The sequence below is a fragment of the Toxoplasma gondii genome, chromosome V, assembly GCF_000006565.2.
Source record: "Toxoplasma gondii ME49 chromosome V, whole genome shotgun sequence".
NCBI lineage: Eukaryota > Apicomplexa > Conoidasida > Eucoccidiorida > Sarcocystidae > Toxoplasma > Toxoplasma gondii.
Window position 1 is genome coordinate 169874 of NC_031472.1, and position 22931 is coordinate 192804.

At 49.3% G+C, this 22931-nt stretch overlaps 3 protein-coding genes across 3 annotated transcripts; 2 read left to right on the forward strand and 1 right to left on the reverse strand.

Moving 5' to 3' along the window:
* The first annotated feature begins 924 nt into the window (after positions 1-924).
* TGME49_220160 (WD domain-containing protein) lies at positions 925-9256 on the forward strand. The gene is made up of 10 exons (XM_002371500.2): positions 925-3262; positions 3931-4050; positions 4554-4716; positions 4919-5199; positions 6055-6189; positions 6515-6568; positions 7079-7213; positions 7594-7921; positions 8112-8176; positions 8864-9256. Exons 1-10 carry the CDS (start codon positions 2977-2979, stop codon positions 8959-8961), a joined length of 1665 nt encoding a protein of 554 aa, XP_002371541.1. The 5' UTR covers positions 925-2976; the 3' UTR covers positions 8962-9256.
* On the reverse strand, positions 9080-18188 carry TGME49_220170 (hypothetical protein). Its single transcript, XM_002371501.2, has 10 exons — positions 16709-18188; positions 16236-16305; positions 14450-14519; positions 13408-13484; positions 12571-12621; positions 11855-11941; positions 10683-11039; positions 10041-10274; positions 9731-9835; positions 9080-9441 (listed from the first exon to the last, which is right to left on the reverse strand). The coding sequence occupies exons 1-10, from the start codon at positions 17377-17379 to the stop codon at positions 9358-9360; spliced, it is 1806 nt and encodes a 601-aa protein (XP_002371542.2). The 5' UTR covers positions 17380-18188; the 3' UTR covers positions 9080-9357.
* Positions 18068-22730, forward strand: TGME49_220175 (hypothetical protein). The gene is made up of 4 exons (XM_018779874.1): positions 18068-19572; positions 20108-20460; positions 21114-21169; positions 21624-22730. The coding sequence occupies exons 1-4, from the start codon at positions 18930-18932 to the stop codon at positions 22648-22650; spliced, it is 2079 nt and encodes a 692-aa protein (XP_018637826.1). The 5' UTR covers positions 18068-18929; the 3' UTR covers positions 22651-22730.
* The last annotated feature ends 201 nt before the right edge of the window (positions 22731-22931 follow it).

The window sequence follows — 22931 nt, forward strand, 5'->3', positions numbered from 1 at the left end:
GTCACATTCCCCGAGTGCGGGCATCGGCATCCTCGAGATTCGGCACTTCAGCGCTCTCCTCGATCGAAGCGGGATTTCCTCGTTTGCAAAGAACGAAGTGCCAGTGACTAAGTGAAGCGTCTCCGGGGCATCTCTTTGCTTTGGAAAAAGTCTTTCTCGCGCCCCTGGACTCATCTCTCACATCCTGGGTACTAGAGTGTATCAGTTTGTTTGATGTAACTGAGGCAGTTCTGGACCGCGGGGCATGCAGTACCACTCAGATACCAACTGAAGCGAGATTCCCGGCTACTCAGGTCAGAACGAGATGCCTATACGCACAATTTCTAAGGGGCTGTGCCTCACCCCCCGTTACGTAGTGGTGCCGTACACTCTCGACATACACCGCTCTTTGCAGAACGGGGACTTTGCAGAGACCCTAAGCACATTCCTGTGTAAAAAGTGAGCATCTGCGCTTTTCCTTTCTTTCTGGAGAAGACCTCCTAACGCGCTGTTAGACAAAAGGCCCCCAATGGGTTCCACACCGAACTCCTCCGGAGGACTCACACTTGTCTCGCATGTCACTGGACTTTGCGTCCGACGTCGGAAAAACAGAGAAGGCGCTTTCTCCGTCCCGGTGGCAGCACACTCACATTCATATGCGTATGCATATATTTATATATATATATATAGAGAGAGAGAGGGAGGGGTGAATGCATACATGCGTATAGATGCATATCTAGGCGTAGGTATGCGTTGATATGTAAGTATATGCATGGGGGAGTAGTATGTAGACCTTGAATTTCGGATTAAAAGAGAAGTGCACTTTACACACTTGGCATAAAACACATTTGTTCTAGTTTTTTCCATTCTTTGTTCAGTTGTAGTTTCGTTTGGAGCGGTTTCCAAGTTCTCGCGGGGTTTTCCAGTGTAAATGAAACGTAAGGTGCCAGACACTTGGTGCAAGACGGACCTCACCCCCAAACCTTAAGGGAAAAGGCCGCCTCTACCTAGAGCCTGAGGCATGTTCTCAGGGAAAGAAGACCTTCGAAACAGAGCAGAGGAAAGTCGTCAGTGGGACAACGAACCTCCGGTTTTCGTTCGTTCCCTGCCGCCTCGTCAGAGGCTCGCATGGCCCCGCCTTTCTTCCCATCCAGGAAAAAGACAACAGAATCCCAGTTTTCGAGGCCCTTTTCACATTGGCTGTTGGCCGGCGTCCACCAAAAAGACAAACGGGACCGAACCGTTGCTTGCCTGCCTGCAATATGGTGCCTTTGAGGTTTTTTCAGCGGCTGAGTCGCAGCCGAGACATCCCACCGACGAGGCCTGCGGCTGGCGCTGCGTCAGCCCGCAGTTTCGCGCGAAAGCACCGCGTCTCTGGCGCACGAAGCCTTTATTTCCTTTCATTTACGGCGGAAGAAACCAAGTTCCTTTTTCCAGAGAGGAACCTGGAGACTTTACTTCAGTACACGCAGCGGGCCGTCGCGCTCCCTGCACAGCGCCCAGATTGCCCGTGTGCAGGCGAAACGGAGTCGAACTAGAGAGGTCCAGCCGCCGCGCGTACACTCGAAAGAAGAAAACCATTTTCCACTTGTTTTTTCTTCTCTCCCGTCCTCTTCCCTGCCTTGCCAGCTTCGAGAGTTCCTTTCACTGCAGAAAACTCAAATTGTGACTTGCCCGCGCGCGTAGTGAGTCGAGGCTCAGCGCTGGGAGGCGAAGGCCCGGCACAGCAGCCGCGGACGTCAAAGAATCTGGGCATGGAACGCGCGAAATAAGGTGAAAGGAAGCGATTCCGTCAATGCTTTGTCGTTCCTTCTCCATCGTCGCCTCTGCTCTCTTGGGTTTCGAGCTTCTCGCGTCGCCTTCTTGATTGCGAGCGCGCGCAAAGCTGCCCTTTTTCTGTCCGTGTTCTGAGTGAGCTGAACGCGACTTTCGCATCCCGTCAAGACCTCGTTTTCTCTCTCGATTCTTCCGAGCTTCCCGCCTGAAGAAAGCACCCAGACAACTTCTTTGGAGAGCGTCCTTTCTAACGATCGGAGAGGAGACAAGGCGAATCCGAGAAATGCGGGAGGAGCACGCGCGCCGCGTTGCTCGTTAGGCGGAGTTAGCCTGATTCTATGCAGGAAAGAACCGGGGAGAGGCAATGTTCTTCGAAAAGAAGAGACCGTTGACAAGCGAGTAAGCGTGTGTAAAAAATGCCCATCTCTGTCTGGGTCCATTTCCCTCCGAGACTCCAGAGAAAATCGAAGAAGTCTCCGCACATGCACCGCCATGGCGGCACAAGCAGCCGAGAAGCGCGAAGGCAAGCATGTGCCTGACTGCAAGCCCCTGCTGCTTCTTCGTTTCCTCGTTTTTTCTCCGGATGGTCTCTCACATTGATTTCTCGAAACTGCGGCTTGTCTCTTTTGTCTCTCTTCCTTCTTGCCTTTTTCCGTCGGCGACTTCCCCGCGTTTACGAACCTCGAAGCCTGTCTCCTTTGTCACATTCAACCATCGCCTTTTCCTCCGTTTCTTCGTCCGCCGAGACTCGCTTCTTTTGAGTCTTCATTTTCACAGGTGCCTCTTGGACCACAGACTCTTCGGTGAGCCTTTGCTTCGTTGCAGCTCGTCTCCATTCCACCTCTGTTCCTCTTGCTCTTTGTCTCCTCCGAGTCTTCACCTCCTCTCCTCTCTTTCTCCGCAAGTTGACCTTCTTGGGCTCCCCTTGATCGCGTCCTCCATCCGTACCGACCCTCACGTCTTCATCGTTTCTTCCTTTTCGCAAATTCCATCTCTCTCTCCTCGAGCCAGTCTCGTGGAACTGTCCACATTGCGCCTTCGCCTCTTCTTCGTCCTACCTGCCGTTTTCTTCTCCTTCCTCCTGCTTGCTGTCTTGTTCTTGTTCTTCTTCTTCTTCTTTTTCTTCTTCTTCTTGCTGCCTGCTTCTTCTCGTGGTCCGTTGTTTCTTTCTCTCCATTCCTCCTCTCTGGCGTTCGTTTCTTTCTGTCGCCGGCCTTCACCATGAGGCGTCTCTTTGTCTCCTCGGTTCCGGGAGAGAAGCCAGGCGCCTCTGAGCGGGTGTTCGCGCCTCTCTTCTCGCCATCGTCGGCGCCATTTGGCGCCCTGGGGCAAGCGACCGAAGGCGCAGGAAGAGACAGCAGAGGAGACACCACACACTCTCCAGAGGGCCGCAAAGAAGAAGTGAAGAGCATTTGCTTCAACCAAGATGCGTCCTGCATCGCCGTCGCTACGACGCGCGGCTTCTGCATCTACACCACAGATCCCGTACAGAAAACGTTTTCTCGAGGTAGGAGGCAGCGCGCAAGAAGCCAACGTGGAAGCGAGAAGGAAGGAGATGCAGACCTGCAAAGGAACAGAGGCGCTTCTGTTTCTCCGCTCTGTTCGCACCTCGAGAAGAGCAGAGAAAACGAGAAGCGACTCGATACGACGGCCTTCACAAAAATGCTCAGTCCATTTCCAGTCCTTTCCTCTTTACCGTAGCCGCCGCAAAGCCTCTCCGCAACTTCTTTCGACTTGCTCGTTCTCGACGCCAGCTCGCCAGACACTGCGCGCACTGAGGCCTTCCTTGTTCGCGCCGCATTCGAGTTTGCTGCCTCATTTCTCCTAAACTGCATGCGTGTAGAGACACCGTGGCTCAGCGTCCCAGCGGAGAGACGCCGTTCGCCCGGCGTTTTGATTTCTTTTCCAGAGAGAAAAAACACACATGTTTCTCTTCCGCAGCGGCTGCTGCCCATCCATCTATCCAGCGAACGCGCACTGCTTCATAGTGATTTATACATATATATATATATATACATATATATATATATATATACGTATATATACATATATATACATATATATACGTATATATATATATACATATATATACATATATATGTATATACATAGATGTATTTGTATGCATTTGTATGTATTTGTATGTATGTATACCTTTTGTCTGTGTGTTTGTAGATTTGAGGAGAGATTTCCGAGCGAGCGCTCAAGCTTCAGATCCAACTTCTTCGCGTTGCGAGGGGGGCCTGCTGATTGTGGAGATGCTCTACACTTGCAACATCCTCGCTCTCGTTGGCGGTGAGCGACTTCGGCGAGACTGGGAAAAGAGGAGGAGCGACTCGAATGTTCGCGGAAGTTCGTTGCCGTCTTCGCCGCTCTTCTCGGATTCGCGACAGCGCAAACGTAGACTCTGTGGAGAGAGGAACCGCGAGAAGGGCAAGCGAGCCGGAGGACGCGTCTGTGTGAGGCCGCAGGGGGAGGGCCATTGGCCTCGGAAACGAACAGAGGGAGGAGCGAGGACAGAGGGGGCACGAGAGAAGAGAGGAGAGGAGAATGAGAGGGTTGAGATGGAAAAGGCGGGTGAGGAACTGAGTCGGGGAGGGGGGGGGATGCGGGAGAACGAAATGGAGGAGACACCATGCAGGAGAGAGCGAGGCAAATGATGGAGAAGAGATGCAACAAACAGATATGGAGTGGTGAGAGGAAAGAGGGAGACGGAGAGCTGCTTGAGGTCGAGAAGGTACGGAAATCCGTTTTCTTTGCAGAGATTGTGTTAAGCTTCGTTTTCTCCATTTTTTCAGAAGGCCCCGGCGCCGCACAGTGGCTGCGCCGCGAGCAAGGCAACGAGACAGAGACGCGGTGGTGCAGAGACGTTTGCGTCTTGTGGGACGACAGACAAGAGAAGGCGGTTGTGCAGCTCCAGTTCCACTCTCCGATAAGAGGCGTCCAAATGCTCAAGGAAGTGTACGCGATCTACGCAGCGAGAGGAAACAGAAAGAACTCCCGAAAGCGAGACTAAGATGCGAGAACCGAAGCGAGAACAGAAGCGAGAGAGACACCGGACAGAGAGAACGGGATAGAAAGCGGATCAAACGATTTATGCAAAGAGAGAAAGGTACCTTCCTTGCCAGAAGCGTCAAAGTTCGTGTCTCTTCCTTTTCCCCAGGTTGATCGTCATTCTGACAGAGAAAGTCTGCGTTTACCGCCTTCGCGACCTCCTGCTGCTGGACACCGTCGCCACAGCTCCTAATCCCAGCGCAGTCTGCGCATGCGCTTCTCTCCAGTCTGCGGCCGTCCCCGTCTCTTCTGCCTCGGCCTCCAGTTCCCCTTCTCTTTCTTCTTCTACCTCTTCTTCGAGAGCTGCACCAGCCTCCGCGGGCTCCGCGGGGCGAGGCGACACCCAGAGCGACCGCGCGCCTTCTTCGCAGGTCCTCGTCGCCTGCCCAGGTGAGTCACGAAGCGCGAGAGAGGAAGAAACTTTCCACCGTGCAGGGCAAACCCAGTGAACGGACGGTGGTGTGAACATCTGCAGAGGGGAACGCCTATCGTCGATGCACTGGGGAAACCAACGAATCAGAGCTCTGTCTATGCATTGCTCTTCAGGAGAGAGAACATGCGTCTGTATACGTAGTCGTATGTGCAGAGAGATCCGAGTCGAAATCCGTCTGTCCAGCTGCAAATATCGCTCTAGTTGTATCGCGGAGATATCCCGATGCCCAAACTCACGCATCTAGGTCTCTGTGTTTCGCGCAACTTGATGTGTAAACACAAGCGTAGCTGCATGTGTAGGCACCAGGTGGGTTCATACACAAACATACACACATCTATATGCATATATATATATATTTAAATGTACATGTTTCTATTCATCTATATATTTATATACATTTATTGATATATGTATGTTGACATAAATCCATTTGAAGAGCGAGAGAGGCAAGCAAGACAGGAAGGCCCGCGCGAGTGCATGTTCGGCATTTCGCATCGACGAAACGCTACCAAGAAACAGTTTTTTCAGAAAGACCATTTCCATTTTCTTCCGTCGGAATGGATGGAATGGCGACGCGGATTCGCAGTCGCCACGGGAATGTTTTTTCTCTTTCCCTCCCCCTCGTTTCTGCTCTTTCTTTGACTCTCTTTCTTCTTCTCGTTTGAAGAGTTTGGACTGAACTCCCTCAGACTTCAACAGCCACTTGGGGGTCTATGAAGATGGCGGGATTGTTTCGCAGTAAAAAGGGGAAGAACAGAGAAGACCTCGATGGTAAATCGACTGGATTTCTCAGCTTTGTCAATTTCTTTCAGCTCTTCAAACTGGGCGCGTGCAGCTCCTCATATACGGCGAAGACACGCGCCGGTCATTTTCTCGCCAGGACTCCGCAGGCTCGTCGCAGGCCTCCTGTGACTCTGAGCGATCCTCCAGAAGCTCGTTTTCTCAAAGTAAAAGAAGCCACAAAGCCACCCTGAAGAGAAACATGTCACCAGGCCGGAGAGGCAGGCGAGAAGAAGGAAGAGAGGGGGGAGAAAATACCAAGAGAAGAGACGGACAAGTTGTAGAAAGGTCTGTTTGCCCTCTGTGTCGGCGTGTTTCTCTGGGCTCTTGTGAGATCCTTTGTGGCATTTGCTGTCATTTTAGCGATAAAATCTGGAGCCTGCATCGAAACCACAGGTGTGTGTTGGAGAGGGAAGAAACATTTCTCAGACTCTGCCGAAGTTCATTCTATTTTTCGAAGAGAAAAAACATGCTTTTCCTCCCTCGTCCCAGGCGACAACGGCATCGGCACCGGGGCTGCTGCGCTCATTTCGTCGCTCTCCATCTGTAAGCGTTGGTCTTCTTTCTCGTCACGCAACACACAGTGAAGAAGAGACGCAGACATGCGGACGCGGATGGCTATAAACCTAACTTGAAACCTGGATACGTTTACGATTACATTTCCGCCTATATGCGACCCTTGCAATATACATATATATATATATATATCTATATGTATATATGTATATATGTATATATGCATGTGTGTGTCTGTGTCTCCCCATGATTCGAATCTGCCTTTTTACCTACATCTCTGTATCCGCCCATCTGTTCTTGTATAAATCTTTGAGTAGATTGGACTCGCATGGTCGCCTCGCGTTTAGGATTCGTTTTCTGTCTCGTTGCACCACGCCGTTGTCTGCTAACACCCTTCAGTCTTTTTTTTTCTTCTTCTTTTTCTTCTTCTCTGTCTTCTTCTTCTTCTTCTTCTTCTTCTTCTTCTTCTTCTTCTGCTGTGTCTTCTGCGTCTCGCCTGTCACGGCTGTTCTTCGTTTTTTTGACTTCTGTACGTTTCAGGTGCACACTCAAACGGCCTGGCGTTTCTCTGTTTGAGTCCTGACGGGCAGCTCCTCGGCACCGCCTCTTCTCGCGGCACCCTCCTGCGGGTGTTCGATCCTCGCACTGGGGATTTCCTCTTGGAGTTCAGGAGAGGTGAAACGCAGACACAGAGAAGAGGGGGAGCAGAGAGCGCAGCTTCAGGAGGCAACCCTTCAGCAGCAGACACCGCTCAGTCAGATCGAGAGTCTTTCCACAGTCTCAAACACGTTCGTCTTTTCCAGCCGTCGCGTCGTGCTCTCTGCGCGGTGCATGCGGCAGATTCATGTCGATGGAAACAGGAAGGAAGCCTTCTGTGTACGTACACGCGCCTGCGTAGCTCGTGAACAGGGACAGGGCGCCAACTCCAGGCCTGCCTCTGTCGGCGACGCGAAATGTCTTTCCACTCGCTTCGACGGTTCCTCTCAGTGGCCAGGCGCTCGCGCGTTTGCATCCAGACGTCGACCTCGAAACTTGCGCGACTCTCCTGTCTGCAGGGAGCAATCCTGCGCGAATCACCTCGATGGCCTTCAGTCCGTGCTGCGGCTTCTTGGCTGCATGCAGCAGCACCGGCACTACGCATCTCTACAAGCTCGCGGCGTCGTGGACAGGTGGAGAGCAGAAACGCTCGCGAGAACGCTACAGAGCCTTAGGAGGAACTCGCTCTGCGGAGGAGAAAGCGGATGTCGGAGCTGCTCAGAAACCGGACCGACGCGCCGAGGAAGCGAATGCCGAGCCGGAGAAAGACGCACTGAAGGCGAGCCTGCAGTTCTTCGAGAAACTGTCGCCGTACTTCCACACTGAGTGGAGCTTCGCCCAGTGGAGGTAAGTCAACGGAGAAAAGAAGGACGTCTGCAGACGTGGAAAGAGACTGGCTTTTCGACAGGGAAAACGGATTTTCTCGCTGGGTCTAAAGAACGATGTGCGTCTGCGAAAAGACAGAGAAGAGGACTTTCGTCGGCTCGGAAACGGATCTGTTTTCGCGAACTTGTATCAACTTCTGCTGTGTTGCCAGACTCCCATCGAAGGACTGCGCCGCCATCTGCGCCTTCAGCCAGAATCTCCCCAATACGCTCTTTGGTTAGACTCAACGACTTTGACTGATCTCCATGCGTTCAAAAATCAATGCGGCTCTTCCTTGCTTCTGTATCGCTTTCGGTCTCCGTGTGCGCATGGGCAAAAGTTCCGCTGCTGTCTGCACTTGGACTCCAGGGAGCGAATTTTACAATTTTGATAGGTTCAAATCCGCAAATACACATGTCGACTTACGGACATGCTTGAGGACAAGAAAAAAACGCCTGTGTCGTTCCCGAGCCATAGACACGCGTGGAAGTGAATCCAGGATAGACAGACATATACGTACATATACGTACATATATATATATATATATATATATATATATCTAAATATAGCTACATGTATATATATATATATATATCTATATCTATCTCTCTCTATATATATATCTAAATATAGCTACATTTATATATATATATATATATATATATATACATATGACTTCTGTCGCGTGTGTAGGCGAGTACGTATTTTTGCGTCTTCATTTGAAGGATAGCGAGGCGTAGGCTTGACGGAAATGAGGGGGAACTCATCTGCGTTTCCGATTTTGTGCTTCGCTAGCAGCTCCCCGCGGTTGCTGGAACACAGGACTGATATTTTTCGTGGAAATCGCAACGGCTGGACAGAGGGCGGTTGTGACGAAAACGTGACTTTGTTTCATAGATCTGTGATGTTTCTCCGGTTTTCAGTCGTCAGCGCAGAAGGGAGCTTTTTCCAGCTTCGCTTCGACCCCCTCAGCGGCGGCGCAATGACGAAACTGCATGCAGAGCGTCTGGAAGCGTTTTAGGAAGCGAGAAGAGGGAGAGAGAGGAGAGAAGAAGCTGGAGCAGGCCAGAGCCGGGGAAGAAGAGAGGAGACATTTGGGGGGAAGGAGCAGGGGGAAGGAAGACGACGTTCCTTGACGACTAGGCGAGTTGTTGGGGTGAAGGTCGGTGACACGAGCCGCGTCGAAGACGCGCAGTCGGAAAACTGGAGGCCTCCCATGAATTTCTTGACAGAAAAGAATCCTCACGAAACGCAGTTGAGAAGCGAGTCTCTCAAGGAGAAGAAACCAAGAAATCCACGAACAGGTGCTCTCTCCCCGCCAGAGAACGGGAGCAGCCACAACTGAATCGAATTCCTCGATGCCTGCAGAGATTTCTTTTGCGCGTCCAAAACGATGTTTCCTTCTCAACCAGGTGCCTCAAGCCGGTGGTCGTTTTTCCGCGTCTGTCTCCGTCGGCTCGTCTTCGCCGCAAAAGTACTTTTCTTCCGCGTCGCGATCCACCTAGAAAGGGACATCCGAGAGCGGATCCACCTCCATAGAAAAACATGTCGCAGACGGAGAGACGCGACGATGGAGAAAGGGGAGAGATCTCCCGACGAGACCAGAGACCAAGGATATATATCGCAAGAGAAATACACAAGCAAAGGAAGAGAGGAAGAGAGAAACACAGACAGACAGGGAGACACAGAGAGGGAGATTCAAGAAACGCCAGTAATAACAGAGAACGATAAAGAGAAATATACATGTGAACGTTGGACAGCGAGAAGAGAAACAGACGACAGGTTATTACCTCCTGGAGATCATCAAGCGCCTCATCTTGGTCAATGGATTTGTAGTCGATGTAGTGCGCATCGCGACCTGCAAGAAAGTTCTCCTGCATGAGCAGAAGGAAGTCCTGAGGACAATCGAAAGAAAACTGCATGAAGAAGACGCATGCAACGATCTGCACCTGTCTCTGGGGTACAAGGCTGGCGAGACGCCAGTTGCGCAGTGCATGAAGAAATGAAAACAGAGCATCCGAAAGAGCACAGAGAAACCAAAAAATAACAGAGACAATCTTCGAAGCCTCGAAGCCTCAAAAGCAGAAGCGAAGCTCTCACGTCTTGTTTCTGAGCGTAAGTGGTAGCGTCGACGAATCGCCTGCGTCTCTTCCCTCCAGCAGGCGCGACTCCTGGATGATCTCCGTTGACATTGTCAGTGCTTTCTTCGTCCTCCTCAGTCTCCAAGTCGCTATCGATGCCCTCGCTCTCTTCCTCCTCATCTTCTCGTCTCTCGCGGTGTTCTTCTCTCTGAAGAAAGCGCTGGAGCCTGCGAGCTTCCCGTTCCTCTCGAAGCTGAGCAGGGAGACAAAAGCAGGCCGAAGCAGAGAGAGGAAGTGAGGGAGAAGAAAGCGAAGACGAAGAAGAACTCGCTTCCTTTGTCCTTTTGCGATACGTTTCTTTTCGGACAGACGGACCTGTCCACGGCGTAGCTCGCCGCCGCTAAATGGTGCAAGCGCTTTTCTGTATTTCACAGGCCTGCGCGAGAATTCATATCCCATTCACTCCTCTGCTTCGGTGGCTTCTTCTCTCTTCTGCTCTCTGTTCGTCCGCTTCTTCTCCCTGTCCACCTGCGTCTTCTCCCTCTCCGGTTCATCTCTTTCATTGTCTACTTATTTTCTTTCTCCGTCTTTTCTACGTTCCCTCTTTGTGTCTTTTCTCTTCCTCCTTCTCCTTTCAGGTTCTCTTCCGCTGCTGGCCTACCGTCTTCAACGCCCTGCCGCCGTCGATGTTGGCGAGAAGTTCCTCGTCTTGCCTTCGCCAGCGGTCGCGCTCCTCCTGCACCTGGCGCCGCAGCATGCGGCTATCCATGGCGCTGAGAAGACAAGAACTTAGCGAGCGCGGATGGGCAGAAAAGAAGTCTTTTCCCTCGTTCTGCTGAGGTTCCTGGGGACTGGACGCTGCAGGCAGCTGCGTAGAAGCCGAGCCCCCCGGAGCGCGAAAAGGCCGCAAAAACGAAGTCGAAGACGAAGAAGAGACAGGTGAAGAAGAAGGTGAAGAGGCATGCGTCGCATGCGGCATCGACGTATAACGCCCCAGGAACTCGTGGTACAAAGCAGGCTGCAAAGGAGAGAAAACAGTCGCAGGACAGGACCTGAGTCTCGTGATGGTGACAGGCACAACCTCCGTCTTCCACCGCGAACGACGAGATGGTGTGTGAACGTCGGATGTAACGACGCAGCTCAAGAGTCTCGCGTCTCCGACTCTAAGAACGCTTGACCTTCCCAGCATCTGTGAAGACGCATTCTCTTGCAAATAGACACAAAAAATACATCTAAATCTACTTGGGTGTAGAGAATCAACCGCTGAAAAAACTGTGTTGATGCATGCATCCACCGAACGAGACAGCTGTGTTAACGACGCATTCATCACTACACGGTACGCGACAGAATCAGCTGGCGCGGCGAAGGCTTCCACACAAGGAAATGCCTTCGTCTCGATCGAAGGAATCCGCGACGTCACAGTCCAAAAGACCTCTCTTGTGCGTCGAGTCACTCTTTGTTGTTTGGACCTTCTTTTTGCGTTTCTGCCTGCTCTCTGTTTTACATCCAAAGACTCCTGGATCGTCCGTTCTCCCTGTGGACTCAACGAGGCAGTCCGGAGACGCTTCAGGTCTCAACTGCTTCTCCTTCTCCTGCTCGGTTTACTTCTTTCTCGTCTTTGGCACTCGACCGAGTTCGCAATCTCTTCGTCTTCTCTCTTCTTAAAAATAATCTACTCTTTGGTCACCGTCACCACCTTTGTATTCTTCGTCTCGTTCTTCTTGGTTTTTACCGGCGTTCCTCGCTTTCTGTCCATCGCGGGGCCCTTCGAATCCTGGCTTTAGATGGAGTATCTTCACTTGTTCGCAAAGTTTTCCCCGAAGCCGCACTCACCTGTCTGGCCTGCATGGCCGCCTCCGAGAAAAAGTCTCCGTCAGCGACGAGTTGCCGCATCTTCGCCAGGCGTCTGTTTGCCGCCGTCTGAACGACACCACGGCGAAGAAAGGAAAGAAAACGGCAAGCCGGAAAATAACAAAAAAACAGGTGAGAGGGGGGGGGGAACCCTCAAGCCCTATACATGGAAGATCTTCGAATTTCCCCACCACTGTTCCTGATAAATATATATATATATATATATATATGTATACAATTGCGTACAAAGATTTACATACACCTGTAAGCGCGCTTCGCCTGCTCCACATGAAACTGGCAGAAACATGTAGATTTCTTCTCGAAGCTCAGGCGAATATAATTATATGTATAAATATATGGACGTGTATTGATATCTAAATATATATGCTGAGAACATATACACACATATATATATATACATATGTATATATAGATATATATGCCGATGAACGCATATACACCCGATTGTATATTCGTATGTGTATAGTGGAATCTCAATATATATGTCAAGGAAGAGTATGTATATATATATGTATATATATATATATATATGTATATATATATATATATATGTATATATATATATATATATGTATATATATATGTATATATATATATGTATATATGTATATATATATATATATATATATATATATATACGTATATATGAATGCCCACTCGCTTTTTCCGAAACGCACCTTTTCGCTTTGTCCCAGAGAGGACTTGTCCGAGAGCGACTTGACGTAGAACTGCAGACAGAGTCAGATGACAAGCACAGCGTTTCTGTCATAGCCACGAAAGAGGGGAAAACCACTCGAGAAACTGGAAAAGGAGAGAGAAAACGAGAAAACAACGAACGAATCGGCAGAACGATCTTTGCTAATCGACACGACGTTGTCTCTCTACATCTATTTCCAACTGCTTCGCCGTCAAGTTCCTCCCAACTCTCCATTTCAATCCACAGTTGATGCCTATATCTACGTTACTGTCTCCTATCTGTCACTATAGGTATATCTCTCTGTATGCGCATGTATGTGTGCATTTATCTATCTCTTTGAGTATCTGCTCACAGGGGCGTCTCGCGACGCTGAAGTACGGCGGAACATCTGTTTTTGAGCTCGATGCTTTCTTCGCCAGCAGCGAAGGACGCAGAGGCAAAGACTGTGGGGAGGAAAAGCAGATTCCCCACAGCACTTGGGCGAACGCGAGGCAGAGAAAGCAGAACGAGAAAGCGAAAGGGACAGAAACGGGAGGGAGGCAAAGGGAGAGAGTGCCTTTCGAAGAAACAAAAGTTTCGTCCAAAGAGAGACCGCGCTTTTGCGCAAGAAGGACGAGAGGAAAACGCACGAGGATTCTCGAAAAACGCGGTGAATGAGGGATGGGGAAGCAGAAGGAGAAACGAGGAAAGACGACAGGCAGTGAACGGAAACAGAAGTAAAGAAGATTCAGAAGATCCTGTTCGAAGGACGAAAAGAAAGACATGAAGAGAGAAAACACGCAGAAATGCACAGATTGACAGAGTTTCCGAAAGCTACCTGAACTTCAGGCGAGGCCGCAAAATTCTCCTTGAAAAACCGCAGATGCTCCGCTTCGAGGCAGGCCCCGTGTCTCTCTGAAAAAGGCAAACAAAAACGTCGATGTCGGTTTCTCAGAAAGAAAGATGGCCTTTGAAGCTTCACACGCAGGCCTCCTTTCAAACTTACACAGAGAAGCCTTCCCTCCCTTCCGCTGCGTTCAACAGACTTCCACCTTCGTATGTTCGAAGAAAGACCTCCCGCTTTCAACCTACGCAGATACCACTACATGTCGAATTCCGGACAGGCATACATACACACATACATATATATATATATACATATATACATATATACATATATATATATATATATATGCATACGTGGAGGAATACGGACGTCTACACACACATGTCCATGTACATGTTTCTGTGAGTAGACGGCCATATACATACACCCACACTGACACAGAGATATACATCGTTTACGTCGATACAGAGATACACATCGTTTACGTCGATACAGAGATACAGATCGTTTACGTCGATACAGAGATACAGATCGTTTACGTCGATACAGAGATACAGATCGTTTACGTCGATACAGAGATACAGATCGTTTACGTCGATACAGAGATACACATCGTTTACGTCGATACAGAGATACACATCGCTTACGTCGATACAGAGATACAGATCGTTTACGTCGATACAGAGATACAGATCGTTTACGTCGATACAGAGATACAGATCGTTTACGTCGATACAAAGATACAGATCGTTTACGTCGATACAGAGATACACATCGTTTACGTCGATACAGAGATACACATCGTTTACGTCGATACAGAGATACAGATCGTTTACGTCGATACAGAGATACAGATCGTTTACGTCGATACAAAGATACAGATCGTTTACGTCGATACAGAGATGCGCGAGAGGAAACAGCCGACGCCGGGAGTTTGTTCGCGGCTCGCGCTTGCCGCTCTCGACGGAAGCGTCCCCGAACGGTCAGAGACGCGAAAAAACTTTTCTCGAGACTCGAGAACGCAGAGCCTCACCAAGGACGACATGCGGAGAGTCGCGCATCAGTCGCGCCAGGTCTGCAGCGAGTTCGTCTTCCGTCGGATCCTGAGAAAAAACAAGAAGTCGCAAAAGCCTGTTCACCTCTGCATTCGCAAACACCCACGAGTGTACATATATCTGTCGAAAACAATGGCTGCAACACGTTATGTTCACCTAACTCGCTTCCTATAGATATACATATATATATATATACATATATATATATATATATATACATATATTTATATACGAACATATCAAACATAACCGAAAGCCTATTCACTCACATATAAAAACATATATATATATATATATATATATATATATATTTATATACGGACATATCAAATATAACCGAAAGCCTATTCACTCACATATAAAAACATATATATATATATATATATATATATATATATATATATATTTATATACGGACATATCAAACATAACCGAAAGCCTATTCACTCACATATAAAAACATATATATATATATATATATATATATATATATATATATTTATATACGGACATATCAAACATAACCGAAAGCCTATTCACTCACATATAAAAACATGTATATATATATATATTGATATACGGACATATCAAACATAACCGAAAGCCTATTCACTCACATATAAAAACATATATATATATATATTTATATATATTTATATACGAACATATCAAACATAACCGAAAGCCTATTCACTCACATATAAAAACATATATATATATATATATATATATTTATATACGGACATATCAAACATAACCGAAAGCCTATTCACTCACATATAAAAACATATATATATACATATATTTATATACGGACATATCAAACATAACCGAAAGCCTATTCACTCACATATAAAAACATATATATATATATATATATATTTATATACGGACATATCAAACATAACCGAAAGCCTATTCACTCACATATAAAAACATATATATATATATATATATATATATATTTATATACGGACATATCAAATATAACCGAAAGCCTATTCACTCACATATAAAAACATATATATATATATATATATATATATTTATATACGGACATATCAAACATAACCGAAAGCCTATTCACTCACATATAAATACATATATAGATATATATATATATATATATATATATATATATATATATATATATATATGCGCAAATATAGAAAGAAAAGCTTTCTCTCAGAACACACACATACGTATATATATACATATATATATACATATATATATACATATATATACGTATATATACATATATATACATATATATACACATATATATACATACATATACATATAGATACATATATATATATATATATATATACATATACATATATACATATACATATATATATATACATATATATACATATATATATACATACATATATACATATATATACGTATATAGATTTTTTCATGTGCATATACGCATGTGGAGAGGTGTGGCTGCAAGTGTAGCGACATGTGAAAGGCTTTTTTTGATCTCCCGTCGCGGAAACACAGCGGCGCCGAACGAAGACGTGGATGCATTTTTGTGTTGTTAAATGCATGCATGCAAGGTTTGTTTGCGACGGAGACGCCACGACGTTCTCGAGTTCTCAAACCATGGCCAATGTCTGCGCTTGCGGACGACTGTGGAGAGGCCGCCGCCGCCCAGAACAAGACACCGATGAGCTCGAAACGGTTTCTGTCTTGAAAAAAGCAGGTTCGACGCCTACTCCGACTCCGGTTGCGATCGTCTTTCAAACTCACCTCCTGTCTGTACTCGCCGTTCTGGAACACAAGCTTTGGACGCGCACGGAACTTGTCATGTTTCAGCAGCCTACGAACAACCGAGACAGCAAAGGACTCCCGAGGGAAGACATCGAGTTCGAGAGGAGAACGCAGGATCGAGGAGACGCGCATCCGTTCGTTTTTCTTGCACAAGGAATGCTGCCGCCAGGCCTCTGCTCGGTTTCCAAGACACGACAGTTCGCAAGCTGCCGCAGAAACAAGAGCCTTCCTGCGGCGATTCCAGCCAGCCAGTTGACTCCCAGAAGAGCATGAAAGTGAAAAACGCACAAAGACTCGACTTTCGAGAGACGGCATCTGTGCGAGAGATGCGTCGCTAAAATGCAATACGTTTTCTTCCTCTTCCCCCTTCAAGGATACTTCCACCCCACCGCATCGGGGAAAGGAGAGATCTGCCGACTCAAACAGTGTCTTAGTCTTCTTTCTGCTCTCACATTTCGACGATTCCTGCAGAATTCAGAAGCGCCTCGCTGCCTCGATCCGAAGCTTCTCGCCCGCATGCGCTCGCGTTTTCTCTTCCATATCCGTTCTGTACTTTCCTTCTCCGTTCCACAGCGACGGCAGCTGGACCGAGAGATGATGACACCTGGAACTCGAGGAGGCGAATTTCCTCCTGAACCTCCTCCTCATTCACAAAAAGGACTGAAGCTCGTCCTCCAAGAGAATCCGACGGATCTTCTTTCTTCTCCTCCTTCTGCGACTCCGTCACCTCAACCTGTTGTTGTCCTTCCTCTTCTTCTACCTCGTGTTCTTCTGCCTTTTCTTCTACCTGTTGCTCTTCTTCTTCTTCTTTGTTTTCTTCTCTGTGCTGTTCGTCCTTCTCGTTTCCACTCTCTTCCCTCTTCGCTTGTCCCTCCTCTCTCTCCGCTCTTTCTTTAGTCTGTTGTCTCGCCTGAAACTTCTCGCGGTCCTCTTCTCCACCTTGATCCTCATCATCATCTTCATCATCTTCTTCTGCTGCTGCAAAGGGGAAGCTTTCAGAGAGAGGAGGACGAGGATTTTTCTTTCCAGAGAGAAGGGGAGAGGGACGCAGGCGAAAGGAGACCGCAGACGCAGTCGAGGCAGAAACTGAAGGAGAGGAAGAGAGGCTTGGCGGATCTGCCATCGTTCCAGCGAGAAGAGAGAAACAGAAGAGAAGCGAGAGGAAGAAAAGCCCAGGAGAACAGAGGAGAGAAGGAGCTCAAGGACAGCGGACAAGAAGAAGGAAGCTGGTGAACAGAAAAGGCGGGCAGTGTCGGAGAGAACGGGGAGAAAGAACGCGAGACACGGAGAGGGGAGGCAAGAAGTTGGTGACAGACGACTAGAAGAGGACGGAGAGATACCGAGAGGGAGACGAAGAGACACAGGAAACACAACGGACAATATCTACATGAGTAATTCGCAGGAGAGATGGTCTCCTGAGACAAGCTCATGAACAACGAGAAGACTGTTTCTAGAAAGTAAATTCAGAAGCGGCGAGATGGAAGCCGCGACAGCGGCCAAAGTATTGGGCCGAGAGAACCTTCCAGAAAGGCCTTCAGCGACCGCGGGGAGGAAGGCGGTCTTCGCTGGCCAAGAAGACGACTTTTCGAAGAATGGTCTGGCAGAGAAGACGAATTCCTCGAAAAAAATCCTTTGTCGCGCGGCCTCACTGAAAAAAGAAGACCTGCCTTCGCTGGTTGCATGCTCGATTTTCACTGCCCGCGACAAAGGGTGTCTGACCTCCCGAGAAAGGGAGCCGCAGCCATGTCCTTTTGTGCCTTTTCCTAGAAAAAAGAGATCTGTTCTCCATTCAATACTCCATTCAACAGACAGAGAAACGAAGAGAAGGAGGAAGAAAGGCGAGAGGGGAAGACGAGGCTTTCACCGTGCTCAGCTGTCTCGATACCCCGAGGGGGGGGGGTCACTTCATGCTCTCTCTGGATTTGACTTTTTTCTGGATGAATCGACGTCTCTCCGTCCTCGACGCGGCCGGAAAAAGAGTTTTTTTTCTAAAAACCTGTTTCGACTCCCCTTGTCTTCTTCTTCTCCAACTCTTCTCCTCCTGGAACATTTCAGTTTTTCCGATTTTTCCGCGAAAACGTCGTCTCTCTGTCGTGGAGTCCATCCTCGCAGAGTCGCGCCTTCTGTGCAGAAGGAGACTCACCCGCGATTGCACAGGCTATAAACGTAACACAACTTCATCTTCTTGGAGGAACGTCTCAGGAAAACCTTTCAGAAAAACGCGACGGAAACGACATTCCCCCGAAAAAAAAACTGGAGAAGGACTCTCCACGGCCCTCGCTCGCTGCAGCTCCCGCGGCACTTGAGAGTCGCTGCAGGCGCGGTTCGCGAAAACGGAACAAAAGACGCTCGGAGAAAGTTTCTGAAGCCGACTGTGGCGCGCATCTCTCCATGCTTGTATACATGCGTCGTCTCGACTTGTTCATGCATTTTGCATGTGTAAGTACGTACGTTTATGCATCTTCATACGTCGAAAGTCCACAAATACATGTACGTTTGCTTGTTTCTCTACATAGCGATGTATATTTTTATTTGTACGGATGTCGATCTGTAGAGATCGGCACGCGTATGCGTGGAGGGAGGATTTCCTCGGACTGAGGAGGCGTTGCTCTCCGTTCTGCATCCTTTTCCTTCCTTTTTCGCGTCTCCTCCTTTCTCCCTGAACCGTTCACCATGACCGCCGAAGGCGCCGGAAGTGGACGGCGAGGCCTTCCCCGACAGTTCCTCCAGGACGACAGGCTCTCGGATGTATCAGGCTTTCCTTCCTCTTCGACCTCTTCCTTGTCTCCCTCTTCCGCTGGTTCGTCCTCGGTTCCTTCTTCGTCTGCGTCTTCTCGTCCTTCGTCTTCCTCGTCTCCGTCGACGTCTGCCCGTCCTGCTCGTTCTCTCTCTTCTTTGCTTCCACCATCGTCACCGTCACCGTCTTCGCCTTCTTGTTCGCTTGCTGGCGATGCCGATTTCTTCGTTACGCAGCGCGTGGAAGAAGTTTCTCCTCAGTTTGCCGTTCTCGGCGACGCCCCGGTCTCCCTGACAGGCAGTACGAGGTCCGTGGAAGGCGAAGAAGAGGTGCCAGCAGGGAGGCAGAAGGAAGAAGGCAGGCGAAGCTGTCGCGCTTGTCGAGAGAGAGAAGAAGGTTCGAGTCGGAGAGAAGAACCAGAAGAACCGACTCCAGCGTCTCCCTTTAGACAAGAAACAAATGGTCAAGAAACGTCCGTGAGAGAAAAGAAAGAACAAGCCAGAGTTCTCAACAGAGCCGCCCTCTACGAAGTCTTTCAGGATGGACGCTCTTTCGCGCAGATGCCCTGGCGGGTCCTAGGTAGGTCCAGAACTCGGCACTATGGACAAGAGTGGAGCCCAGTTCTCGTGATTTTTTCTCGATTGCTTCGCAGGAACAATCCATTTTGGAGGGATTTGGGGGGTCTTTCGATACTTAAAATACAACCTGCGTTTCAGGATGCAGGCTCCATGCGAACCAGCAAAAAACGAGCATGCAGAAGCTTTTGTCGTTCGCACAGAACACCCGGAGCATGTTCCCAGATCGCTTCGCGCGCTCCTGGACGTTTTCCTCGACACTGGGGTCTCTCTAGAAGGCATGATGCACTCCTTCGTTTCCTTACAGGATGAATCTTTTCCAATTCTAATGCCTGCTTTCTGTCTAACTATGCTACGGTGTCTGCGTGTCTTCCTGCGCGAGCCGTTGCGCCTTCTCGCTGGTTGTTCGCTCATTCGGATTTCGTTCGATTCTTCCCTCCTCCTTCCTCCGCCCATGCGCTGACGTCCATCGTTCCTGTCTTCTTTCCTTCTCTCTCTCTTTCCCCTCTCCGCTTCGTCCGGCCTTTCTCTTGCCGCAGACGCCTCGCAGCCGTGGTTGCTCAAGGCGCGCCTGAGCGCTGCAGGTGAGAAGGCCGCGAGCATGGACCGAGTAGAAAAGGCTGTCGACGAAACGCGGTTCGCTTCATCTCAGCCGTCAGCCGAACCTTCTGTGACACCTGGATCTCTGAGTTTCGCTTCTGAGACAAGCACACCAAAAGGCGAGAGAGAAGGCGAGAGAAAAGGCGAGAGAGAAGGCGAGAGAGAAGGCGAGAGGGGAGAAGATGGAGCAAGAAAGGACGGGGATTCATGGGCGTTGGTTCTTCTCCTCACGGACTGCCGATTCTGCTGGGGTGCAGGCTTTACGGCAGAGGATCTTGCGCGTCTCCACCAGGTAGGCGTCCTCGCGAAAGAGACGCAGGCCTACTCTAGATAAGGTGCAGGAACGAAGAGAAGGCCGCCCTTGCGCCATTCTCTGCGAATGTCTTTGCAGGCGTCGGCCGCGTGTAGGCGGCACAAGGCAGGGAGAGGCGAAAGACGAGACCGAGAACAGAGAGGGAAGAGGGAGGAAAGGAACGATGGGAGAGGGCAAGGCAAGAAAGAGGAGAGCGAGGAAAGGAACGATGAGAGAGAGAGAGAGAACAAGAAAGAGAGAAGGGACGCGAGTAGATGTCATAAAGAAAAACGAACATCAGGTGGAAGCGAGAAAGGAAAGGGTGAATGCGTACACTGAAAACAACCCCTTCGTTAGAATCCTCAATCCTCCCCCCCCCCTTCTCCCCCCACCGGTTCTCTTCTCCTCCATTGCTCTTTCGTTTTCCTTTTTTTTCGTTGTTTTTCTTCTTTTTCCTCGTGTGTCTCGTTCACTTGCCTCAGAGAGGCTGAAGACCGTCTGACACCGATGCCGCCTTCAGATACATTTCATTCGCGCTTTTGAAATCTACTTTCTGTGCGTCGGTCGGACGAGTCTTGACTAAGAAAAGGCCCAGCGTTGCGCCATTCGTCAAGATAGGATTCGTTATGTTTGTTCGCATGCGCTGGCTGCAGACCAGCAGTCCTGCCACAGCTGCGTATTTAGCCATCTCGACGGAAGTCCTTCCTCGGTAGGCCATAGAGAGAGACACCGGAGGAACTTCAGCTGAAGCGCGCCTGCGAGACAGAGCGCAAAATTCCAAGAAGAGCCGAGAGAGACAGAAAGAGAAAGAAAGTGAGAAAAAGACACGAGCAAGAGGTAGCAAGTCCCCTCTAAATATGTCGAGAGACCAAGAGACAGATAAATATCGGAAGGGTGACAGGACCAGAACAAAGCTCGCGAGCTGGGTCGCATGACAGCCAGGCGGAGAGCCGAAGCGTCTGCTCAAACGGTCACAGTTTTGAGAAATACAACAGAAAACATGCACGTTTTGTTTTTCTCAGTGTCGAGGCTGCCTTTTCAGGAGTTCGCTGTCGTGGACGTTTCGTAGCGACTCTCCACTTTCCTCTCCAACATCCAGCGAGTTGTCTCGACTCAGAGAGAAAACGAAACATGTCTCATCGCGTGTCTGTTCGTTTCCTTAGGACGCTCTACAACCTGCTGATCTCGCGTTCGTCCACCAAATCGGTCTCGATTCAAGTTGTCTCGTCTCCCTGTCCTTCTCTGTCTTCTTCTTCTCCTCTTCCCTCATCTGCTGCTGCTTGTTCGTTGCCCACTGCGTCTCTGGAGCCTGAATGCGGGAGACAGTTGGTTCTCTCTGCACTCCTTGACGGCATTCTTCCTCTTCGCTTTGTGTTCCCTCTTCCTTGTTTGCCGGCCGCGTCTTCCCTTCTCCGGCAGCAGCTGTTTCTCCCATTTTTCTCTCTTCTTCGGGTGTACGAGTCTCTGCTTTTTCGTCTGCAAACGCAAGTTCTCTCCCTCGCAAACGCCGACTGCCAGCCAGCTGCGGCGACTGACACGCATGCAGAGGCGAAGTTGATCCAGCAGGTCCTTCGAGAGATCGCCTCGCAGGTCTCCGCTTCTTTCCTTGTCCCTCGAGAAAACCCGCAAGAGACGCTCGCAGGCAACCTCCACACCGTGAGCGAAGTCGCGCGCGTTCCTCAGATCGACCTCACACAGCCTCTGCGGTCTCCACCGCCTCGCGCCGCGTCCGAGCCGCGCGTCTGCGAAGCGTCTCCGGAGCCGGAAGCCGCGGGAAACGCGCGCTTTGCCGCTTTTCCAGAGTGCTCTCGGCTAACGGCTGCCGCCTACTTTGCGACAACGCGCGAGTTCCTCCCGCCGCGCTGCCGGACGAGTTTCAGAGACTTTCGAGCAGCCAGTCGCACCGCGCCGTCCACGGAAAGAGCGCCGAAGATCGACAGCGAGAGCAGTGCATGCACTGAGGGGAACAAGAATGGGGAGAAGGACGCTGCGTTTCCATCGACTTCGAGCGAGGCCGCAGCCAGCCTGGACATTCAGAAGAACCTTCTCATTTCTGCAAAGAAAATAGTCCGAAGACGCAAGCCAGAAGGCGACGGACCAGACAGAAGAAGACTCCGATTTGCTACAAAGAAGCTCACTCAGAAGGACGGGGGGCGACACCGCCACTGTGACGAAAAGGGGGAGTACTGACTTGCATCCTCAAATGCTATTGAGGTGGACGAAATAAATGAATGTATAAAGATTACTCCTCAATATGCAGATATCGCGACTTGCATCTACGTCGATAACAGGCTCTTCCTTCATCACATATATATATATATATATATATATACTTGCATATCTGTGTGCATGCCGAGAACCAGCTCGCTTTCCATTATGACAAAAATATTCATTTATTCATATTTCTGTGTATATGGGAGACAAGGTGCTCTTTCTCCACGACATCTAGTATATACGTACATATATATATA

What these genes read in the sequence shown, in the direction of transcription:
- TGME49_220175 (XM_018779874.1), top strand. Translation starts at nt 18,930, where the DNA reads ATGACCGCCGAAGGCGCCGGAAGTGGACGGCGAGGCCTTCCCCGACAG. An exon ending in GATGCCCTGGCGGGTCCTAG is followed by an intron (nt 19,573 to 20,107) that starts GTAGGTCCAGAA and finishes CTCTTGCCGCAG; the next exon opens with ACGCCTCGCAGCCGTGGTTG. An exon ending in ATCTTGCGCGTCTCCACCAG is followed by an intron (nt 20,461 to 21,113) that starts GTAGGCGTCCTC and finishes CGCTGGCTGCAG; the next exon opens with ACCAGCAGTCCTGCCACAGC.
- TGME49_220160 (XM_002371500.2), top strand. Translation starts at nt 2,977, where the DNA reads ATGAGGCGTCTCTTTGTCTCCTCGGTTCCGGGAGAGAAGCCAGGCGCC. An exon ending in CAGAAGCTCGTTTTCTCAAA is followed by an intron (nt 6,190 to 6,514) that starts GTAAAAGAAGCC and finishes CCCTCGTCCCAG; the next exon opens with GCGACAACGGCATCGGCACC. An exon ending in TGGAGCTTCGCCCAGTGGAG is followed by an intron (nt 7,922 to 8,111) that starts GTAAGTCAACGG and finishes CTGTGTTGCCAG; the next exon opens with ACTCCCATCGAAGGACTGCG.
- TGME49_220170 (XM_002371501.2), bottom strand. Translation starts at nt 17,379, where the DNA reads ATGGCAGATCCGCCAAGCCTCTCTTCCTCTCCTTCAGTTTCTGCCTCG. An exon ending in ACGGCGAGTACAGACAGGAG is followed by an intron (nt 14,520 to 16,235) that starts GTGAGTTTGAAA and finishes GTTTTTTCTCAG; the next exon opens with GATCCGACGGAAGACGAACT. An exon ending in CGGCCTCGCCTGAAGTTCAG is followed by an intron (nt 12,622 to 13,407) that starts GTAGCTTTCGGA and finishes CTCTGTCTGCAG; the next exon opens with TTCTACGTCAAGTCGCTCTC.